This window comes from Aulostomus chinensis, chromosome 6 (genome assembly GCF_037954235.1).
Source record: "Aulostomus chinensis isolate RoL2024-O1b breed Wild chromosome 6, RoL_Achi_v1.0, whole genome shotgun sequence".
Classification (NCBI taxonomy): Eukaryota; Metazoa; Chordata; class Actinopteri; order Syngnathiformes; family Aulostomidae; genus Aulostomus; species Aulostomus chinensis.
The window spans coordinates 783397-792500 of NC_141325.1; the positions used below are offsets into that span (position 1 = coordinate 783397).

Below are 9104 nucleotides of genomic sequence, written 5' to 3' on the forward strand. Positions count from 1 at the left end.
TGGATGGGTGGATGAGTGGATGATAGATGGATGGATGGGTGGATGAGTGGATGATAGATGGATGGATGGGTGGATGGATAAATGGAGGGATGGATGGAGGGATGGAGGGATGATGGATGGATGGAGGGATGGATGGATGGATGATGGATGGATGGGTGGATGGAGGGATGGATGGATGATAGATGGGTGGATGGATAAATGGAGGGATGGATGATAGATGGATGGATGGGTGGATGGATAAATGGAGGGATGGATGGAGGGATGATGGATGGATGGAGGGATGGATGGATGGATGATGGATGGATGGGTGGATGGAGGGATGGATGGATGATAGATGGATGGATGGGTGGATGGATAAATGGAGGGATGGATGATAGATGGATGGATGGGTGGATGGATAAATGGAGGGATGGATGGAGGGATGGAGGGATGATGGATGGATGGAGGGATGGATGGGTGGATGGATGGATGATAGATGGATGGATGGGTGGATAGAAGGGCGGATGGGAGATGGATGGATGGATGGATGGATAGAAGGGCGGATGGGTGATGGATTGATGGATGAGGGATGGATAGATGGGTGGATGGATGGATGGATGGTGGATGGAATTCTGTTTGTTACATCATCAGGAAGTCAATGTGGAGGTCAGGTCATGCTGGCCACAAGACGCTGTCATGACATGAGGGTGTGTCCTACTTGTCCCTTCCTCTGAGGAAGGATCCATCTGAGTCATGTGACCAGGAAGCGTCTGTGTGGCGGCCATGATGGGAGCTGCTGGAACTCAGGAAGGAGCTCCAGCTTCCTCCGTTCGCTCCTCTACCATCCATACACCAGAGTGTCTTCCTGCCAGGAGAGGAGACGATGCCGTCCCACAATTCCTTGCTGCGGCAGCTCTGACAGTGACGCCCCACTCAGCTGTTCACCACAACAACCAATCATCATTGCCAAAGAAAACAGGAAGTACTGCATGAAGGGGTGAAAGCATTCGAGTTCCTGCCGGGAGTGCAGGCCGACCTCCAACCTGAGCCGTCCCGTCTCAGCCTGCCGCCACGTCAACACAAACATTCACCCACCAAGATACTTCGGTGTTTTAACTTTCGACATGTTCCACTCTCAGCTCTGCTGGTGACAGAGGCGTTACCACGGCAACCAGAGGATGCTGATGCTGAGAATGATGCTATGATGTCACAGGAGATTAGTAGACCAACACACCTGTCAGTCACTCATGTGTCATCATTTCCTGCAGTAATAAATGGGATAAATATGATTGACAGGATGAGGAGCAAACATTCTCAGTGTGACATCATTTCCTGTCACCTTGTGATTGACAGCTGTCTCAAGTCAAAAATCAGCAATAAACTTACATTTTCACAGCAAACGAGGTGAACTAAGAGGGACGTTCTGTAGTCCACGTACAGGAGATTGTAGTTCCATGAGGCAGACGCACGTCAGCAACATGGCCACTGCTCCATGACGTTGGTTAATGAGTGTCGCAGGTTCTCTCAGCTCGCCGCCGTCTTCTCCTGACTCCTTAAATTCTCCTGTTTACCTTTTCTTGACCCCGTGACCTTTTCCATCGAGGTCAAGCCATAGTGGACAGAAACAGAGAGAGTGCCTCTTCAACTGTAGATCTCGTTCACTTAGCAGTGTCATACAGCTGCACACATGCAATCTCACAACTTTTCAATTCATCACTTCCAGTAAACACCAGACCGGTGGATGGTGGAGGTTCAGTTCTACATCAGATCCACCAGTAAACACCAGATTGGTGGATGGTGGAGGTTCAGTTCTACGTCAGATCCACCAGTAAACACCAGACCGGTGGATGGTGGAGGTTCAGTTCTACATCAGATCCACCAGTAAACACCAGACTGGTGGATGGTGGAGGTTCAGTTCTACGTCAGATCCACCAGTAAACACCAGACCGGTGGATGGTGGAGGTTCAGTTCTACATCAGATCCACCAGTAAACACCAGATTGGTGGATGGTGGAGGTTCAGTTCTACATCAGATCCACCAGTAAACACCAGACCGGTGTATGGTGGAGGTTCAGTTCTACATCAGATCCACCAGTAAACACCAGATTGGTGGATGGTGGAGGTTCAGTTCTACGTCAGATCCACCAGTAAACACCAGACCGGTGGATGGTGGAGGTTCAGTTCTACATCAGATCCACCAGTAAACACCAGATTGGTGGATGGTGGAGGTTCAGTTCTACATCAGATCCACCAGTAAACACCAGATCGGTGGATGGTGGAGGTTCAGTTCTACATCAGATCCACCAGTAAACACCAGACTGGTGGATGGTGGAGGTTCAGTTCTACATCAGATCCACCAGTAAACACCAGATCGGTGGATGGTGGAGGTTCAGTTCTACATCAGATCCACCAGTAAACACCAGACCGGTGGATGGTGGAGGTTCAGTTCTACATCAGATCCACCAGTAAACACCAGGTAACGGTTCTTGTTTCATCTGTGATGTCAGAGGTCTGGCTGCAGTAACCAAGCACAGAGGCGACTGTCCTCCTCAGACAGACACCGAGACGGCGCTCCAGACAGGCGAAGTGACATCACCAGCTTCAACAGAACCAAAGGTGAGTCTGATTGGCTGATTGAAAGGAGACTCAAAGTCCCAGAGTGCATGCTCTGACCAGCTGCCCTCCTGTCATGCAGGTCCAGAGATGTCCAACTGTGTCCGCTCTGGTGACTGTGCGTCCGGTCTGTGCTGCGTCCGCTACCTGATGGGTAAACGCTGCCAGCGGATCCCTGTGGAGGGAGAAGCTTGCCTGCTCAGAGGTTCCACCAAGCTGAGGAGGAAGCTGGGCCGCTGCGACTGCGGTGCCGGGCTTTCCTGTGTTGCCGTCAGTCAGCCAGAGCTCGGCCGAGCCAAGCGCCAGGGGGTGTGCACCTCCCACCGTAACAGAGCACAGCATTCTGGGAAGAAACGGAGAACAGCAGAGAGGAGCTGCTGACGCGCTCGTTTCAAACTTTGAAGCATTGGTACATTTTAATTTAAAGGTTCTTTGTGTTCAGTCACATGTTTGAAACTTTTTGTGACATCATCTGTGGCCACCATGTGTTTCAGCATTTGGCTGATTGGAGATCAGCCCTTTCATAATGCTCTCTCCACATGAAGACCACTTGTGTCACACAAGTGTCTCCGGGTCAGAACTGATGGCAAACAGCCATCACAGGATGATATTTGGTCGAATGAAGGTTGTGACATCACCGTCACTGTTGGCTGGTTTTATGTTTCAAGGACTGTAATTACTGCCTTGAGGACGACGTGTTTGGACCACAGCGTTCTCACAGCAGGTTGTCATCATTGATCTCTGTGGCGTTGACGTTGGATTTAAAGATGTGAAAAGAAAAATGCCTTTTAACCTTTTAAACGATCACATGTACATAAATAAATAAACTATTTATTTGTGTTGTTCTGTCACTCTGACCATTTTCTTCCTACAGAACAAAATATGAGGTGTTTATGTTGGCTGGAACCCATCGACGACTCCCACCCCTCAGTCTTCACTGGCTTGCTGGCACTGGCGTGAGTGCCCATGTCTTCCCATGTCTACCAGAGCGTGGGACCAGAACGGTTGGCAATAAATCACACCATGGACACGCCAGCAAGCAGGAACGTGGTATTGAACAGGATCGGCGTGCTAGCAGGTGGTCCGAGATCAACACGTCTATAATCTTCATGTATGTAGTAAACGTGTGCAGCAGCAAGAGGACACCAGGCAGCCTCAACATTCATGATGATTGACACCTCAGACACGCCGCCGCCCAGCAGCCGTCCTCCTAACAGCTGATTGGTTCCTGCTGGCTGTTGATGTGATGATGTCATGTTGGAACGGGGAGGCTGCTGAAGTCCATCCACACGCGTCCATGTGAGCGCAGAACTAAAACTGTAGTTGTCAACTCCCAGGGGGAGAGGAAACTGCTCCACCTGGCGCTGCAGGAGAGGAAACCGTGGTGGTTCTGGTTCTGGTTCTGGGTGCAGCTGGGTTCACCTTGGCTAGAACAGCAATCATGGAGGTTTGTTGGAGCAGTTCCTCCAAACTAGAGCAGTGGTTCCCAATCTTTTCCAACTCAGAGTCCATTTTGTTAGTCTCAAAACATTTGGCGGCCGTCTTCCGCCAGCTGTTGGTTCAGTGTCCCGCCTTGCTTTCCTGTGACTTCTCCCCGTTGCTCGCCAGCTCCACCCTTACACTCCAGTCTCAGCCATCGGCATCAAACGTGAACAAGTCAAGTGCAATGGGGTCCCGCTGCACCGAGGTCCGGCCGATGGAAACATTTCCATCTCTCCTTTGCTTGTCACTTCTTATACTTGAAGGAAACAAAATGTAAATAATTACTCTAACATTTCAAACATTCTCTAGATTTTTGTTTTTATATGATTACATTTCCACCCCCCACAAAAATCATCCTAGTCTGGAGACGGTTTGGCAGCGCACCTGCAACGCCTTCCTGGCCCACAGGCTGGGCATCACTGAACCAGAGGAACAAAACCTCCCTGGAGGCTCAAGTATGTCTGATGATGGTGCTGATTGGTTGTTGTGGTGAACAGCTGAGTGGGGCGTCACTGTCAGAGCTGCCGCAGCAAGGAATTGTGGGACGGCATCGTCTCCTCTCCTGGCAGGAAGACACTCTGGTGTATGGATGGTAGAGGAGCGAACGGAGGAAGCTGGAGCTCCTTCCTGAGTTCCAGCAGCTCCCATCATGGCCGCCACACAGACGCTTCCTGGTCACATGACTCAGATGGATCCTTCCTCAGAGGAAGGGACAAGTAGGACACACCCTCATGTCATGACAGCGTCTTGTGGCCAGCATGACCTGACCTCCACATTGACTTCCTGATGATGTAACAAATTCATTTGTAGCAACTTTCTTCCGTTTGCACCGGACCTTGGCGGTCACCTGCGGATCCTGGACCAGATGTGCTGGACTCTGAGGTTCTTCCTGAACCAACTCCACACCTTCTTGGCACCAACGGTTGTAGAAGCGCTGAAGTTCCGGTGCATCAGCACCTCTGCTAACAGCACTCTTGTTCCTGTTGGGTTCCTTCGCGCATGCCAGGTCATCAGGACTCGGTGTTACACTTGAATCAGTCACATGTTGCAGTGGTGCCACACTCGCTTTCTACATCCCAAACACATTTGACTGTCAGCCGGCGGCGTTTCTCACCTCAGCCACCATCAACTGAGTGGCAGTTTTAACTTAGGAAAACTGCCAGAATTGCAGTTTTAGTGGTAATTGTACTACATCTACCCTTGAGACTTCACCGTCACTCAGGTCCTCAAGGACCTGAAACATCCCTGAAATGACGTTTAATCTTCATACGTGCAGTTGATTGACAGAGGAGGCGGGGTCACTGGTCAAGGCAAAGTCTCCATTTATTTTGTTTTTATTTCAACTTAAAAACTGTTGGGACGAGAAGTTAATGCAAAAGAAACTTTGAAGGCAAAGTCACAAATGCAGCGACCTGATAGGAGAATGGAATAAAAAAGTGGGGTCAGGGAGGAGGGGAGGGGTTAGGTGACTCTTCAATAGGAATGTTGAATGACAGGGGTGGGGCTGGAAGCTAAGGGGTGTGGCTACAAGGCGAGCAGAGGGAGTCAGGAGGCGCTCAGAGCTGCCCACAGTCGGCGATGACGAGCTTCTTTGAGGTTTTTCCACTAGATGAGCCATAGGACTCCATCTTCTTCACCACGTCCATCCCCTCCACCACGCTGCCGAAGACCACGTGCTTCCCGTCCAGCCTGCAGTGGCAAGCAGAACACAGCCAGTCAACATCAGCCAGGAAGCTTCCTCCAGCCGAACAGGTTTCATGGCTAACGTGGTAACACTGTAGTTCTGACTGACAACAGCGGAGCAGGTACTCACTGAGCCTCGAGTGGCCCTATACTCCACCAGCGCCATCTGCAGGCAGAGGAGCAGCTTCAGTGAGACTGCTGTCACTGTCCTGCTCCACAGACAGACTGAGGAAACCGTTCCTCCCCACGCCATATGGCTCTTTAACCCTAAGCAGGAGGAGCCCTGGACTCACTACAAACGAACACACACCCAAGAACCACACACACACCTCCATGGATGTGTACCAACTGCCCTCTGCACTACTGTATGTTACACTGTCACCATGCACAACTTCAATGTATAGGATTGTTACTTTTTATCTGGACATGAGTTTGACTCTCCTTTCTATTGTGCTTCATGTTCTCTACATCTTCAAGTCTGAAACCCTGCATGCTTCACTGCTCTCATCTCCCCTGTCGGCTGCTGCAGGAGATCAGGAGCACCTCATCGTTCACTCGTCACCAGTTCCTGTCTGATGTTCTAAGTCATCACAACCTCATTAACTGACAGTTAATCAAAGTTGAAGACACCAGGAGAACACCGATGTTCCAACACTGGAGAACCGCAACATGTCAGCAGGAGCAGCCATGCTGGAACTCTTCCACCTCCACGTTCTAATGCAGAGGAACCTTCTAAGGTCAACCTGGAACTGATGGCCCAGGCATGTGCAGGCTCACCATGTTGTCTTGACTGTGCAGATGAAGAACTGCGAGCCGTTGGTGTTGGGCCCGGCGTTGGCCATGGACAGGATGCCAGGACCGGTGTGCTTCAGGGTGAAGTTCTCATCAGCGAACTTGTTGCCGTAGATGGACTTCCCACCGGTTCCGTTGTGGTTGGTGAAGTCACCGCCCTGCAAGTGCACACACGATGACTGACAGCAGCTTCAGAGGCCAATGGGCCACTCTTCACTTTCAAGAATATGACAAAGGGGTGAAGTGGGCGTGGTCTATCAAAGAGGCATCATGTCACGTTTGTCACTCGAACTTCGGCCTTCAGACAGGAAGTAAAGCCTGTTGACCATCAGTGACCCCAAACAGTTTCCTGCCTTAGACTGAGTTGAGCTCACGGTCCAGTCAACAAGCACCATGTCCACATAGGTTGACGAGTCACACCGATCTGCTCACCTGGCACATGAAGTCGGTGATGACGCGGTGGAAGGAGGAGCCCTTGTATCCGAAGCCCTTCTCTCCAGTGCACAGGGCCCGGAAGTTCTCAGCGGTCTTGGGCACCACGTCACTGCGGAGCTGCAAACACAAGACCTGGTGTTGAAGACTGAGACGTGCAACTGCATCCTGACAAGAATCCACTCTGGCGTGCTGCCACGCTCACATGGGCCAAACTAAACACGCTTATCAGGGTGCTGCTGCACTTTGATCTCTCACGTCTGGCATTGGACTCCAAATACGAGCGGCAACTTCGCCCAATTGTCGACGCCACAACTGCAGACTGACGTTGGTTTGTTAAGTGTTTCAACCAGAAACCTCGAGCTAATTAAAGCCTGGCAGCGGCGCGGCGCTCAGGCCGAACAGCTGCAGAGGAGCAGCACTGCAGCAGATGTCCGACCAGTGACGTCAACCCGCGTGCGGGGAGGGGGGGGGCGTGCGGGCTGCAGCACACTGCACCTGAGTGAGATGCAGCACACCTCGGCAGCACCGGACCAGCGTAAGGTTCCGGTGGAGAACGACCCCGGAGGTTTGAGGTTCAAACGTCGAAACTGTTGCCAAACCCCGGCCACGCCCATCGCGGTCGTGGCTCCTTCCGGAGAGACTGACCGTGTTAGCAACATGCTGGCAACACGGTAGCGGCTTGCAGCCGCAGAGAACCACCGAGGCACTCGGCTGAGCGCGCGGCCGCGGTGCCGCTCCCGCCGCCGTGTAACGAGTTCGTTCGGATACTCGCACAGCCGCCGATTACTTCGGTCCCCGTTACATCCGCATTTTTGAATCACGCAAAGACCCCTCCCCCCGCACAGTGGAACTTTCCAGAGCTGCGTCCCGTCCATCAGAACGGGAGCCGGCGCCTCCCGGGTCCGGGATTAGTCTGAGCTAACAACCACATCCTGCACATGCAGAACCGGACACCGTTTCTCATCACATCCTCGGTCAGCCCCGACGGCTCCCGGAGCCGCCGCCGAACAAAGGAGGAGGTCCCTTAGTCGCTGCGCCCCCGACTCGCTCGGGACTTTGTGTCCAATTGTCATTAGCATTAGCATAGCGCCGTACGGCGGTCCGGTAGGTGTCTCCACAATCCCGGTTTAAGCCGCAAGCCGTAACCGGGTCTTTTCCCAAAACCACAGCCGCGACGCGCATCCGGTCACGGTTCAGGCGCGAGGTCCGTAAAGGAACCACGAGTTCTCGAAGCTGAACGGGAACTATAACACGTGCGCTCGTATGGGCCGCCGAGAACCGTGAGAACACCGGTAACCGGCGGTACCGGGACCTGCGGACTACCGGACCCGCCGCCGTCGTCTAGCGTTTCTGGAGCTTCGGAACACAAAGCAGAAGCTAACGAGCGCGTGCTAACGCTAGCAGTCCCGCACGCGGCACCCTCACGACTCTCCCTCCCGGCTCACCTCCATCACGATCCGGCCAAGGGTGGTGCCGTCCGCGGACACGTCGAAGAAGACTTTCGGATTGGACATTTCTGCGGCTGAGCTCGAGACGGTGGCGGGAGAGTTTTCCGGCACGGGAACACTGTTGGCTACGGGGAACCAAAAAAGATGGAGGATTGTGGATTAAATTTATATAAGACGCCGGGGGGCGGGGCCAGACCCGCCTCGGCCAATGAGAAGCGCGGGGCCGTTTATTGGCGTATGACTCGGCGAGTCAAACAGCGGGGGGCGGGGCGGACGCTCCCGGTTCCCGGATGGCTCCGGCACCCGGGGTGATCGACTCGAAACTCGGAGTGGGCCGGTGAAGCGGAGACTGGAAGATCCCAGGCTCCGCACAGCGCGAGCCACGCGACACCGCCTCGTTCCGGTGCTCGGGTTAGAAAACCTGCGTGCCTCGAGCCCGCAGCGGTGCCCGCCACACATCAGTGACAGCTCACGCGTCCAATACGTGAGTGAACGTCAACATCCGCAGTCGGAGCGCGTTCCCGCTGCGCGGGGTGGGGGGAGGGCGCGCGGTCACGCGGGAAGGGCGCGGTCCGCCGGACTCCGCATTACAGAGAAATAAAAGTTGAGACACAGAAGTTGTGTCATTCTGGAGTTTGTGTTCGTGTTTCCATGGTGATCAATGGATTGATCC

At 53.2% G+C, this 9104-nt stretch overlaps 1 protein-coding gene across 1 annotated transcript; it reads right to left on the reverse strand.

The window, feature by feature from the left end:
- Positions 1-5378: 5378 nt before the first annotated feature.
- Positions 5379-8590, reverse strand: ppiaa (peptidylprolyl isomerase Aa (cyclophilin A)). Its single transcript, XM_086205645.1, has 4 exons — positions 8429-8590; positions 6981-7100; positions 6534-6706; positions 5379-5762 (listed from the first exon to the last, which is right to left on the reverse strand). Exons 1-4 carry the CDS (start codon positions 8495-8497, stop codon positions 5630-5632), a joined length of 495 nt encoding a protein of 164 aa, XP_086061771.1. The 5' UTR covers positions 8498-8590; the 3' UTR covers positions 5379-5629.
- Between the last annotated feature and the right edge of the window lie 514 nt (positions 8591-9104).

Excerpts from the sequence above, each read along its gene's own strand:
- ppiaa (XM_086205645.1), bottom strand. The coding sequence starts at position 8,497 with ATGTCCAATCCGAAAGTCTTCTTCGACGTGTCCGCGGACGGCACCACC. Across the intron at positions 6,707-6,980 it reads TCACCGACTTCATGTGCCAG|GGCGGTGACTTCACCAACCA; the intron begins GTGAGCAGATCG and ends GTGCACTTGCAG. Across the intron at positions 5,763-6,533 it reads TGCACAGTCAAGACAACATG|GCTGGACGGGAAGCACGTGG; the intron begins GTGAGCCTGCAC and ends TTGCCACTGCAG.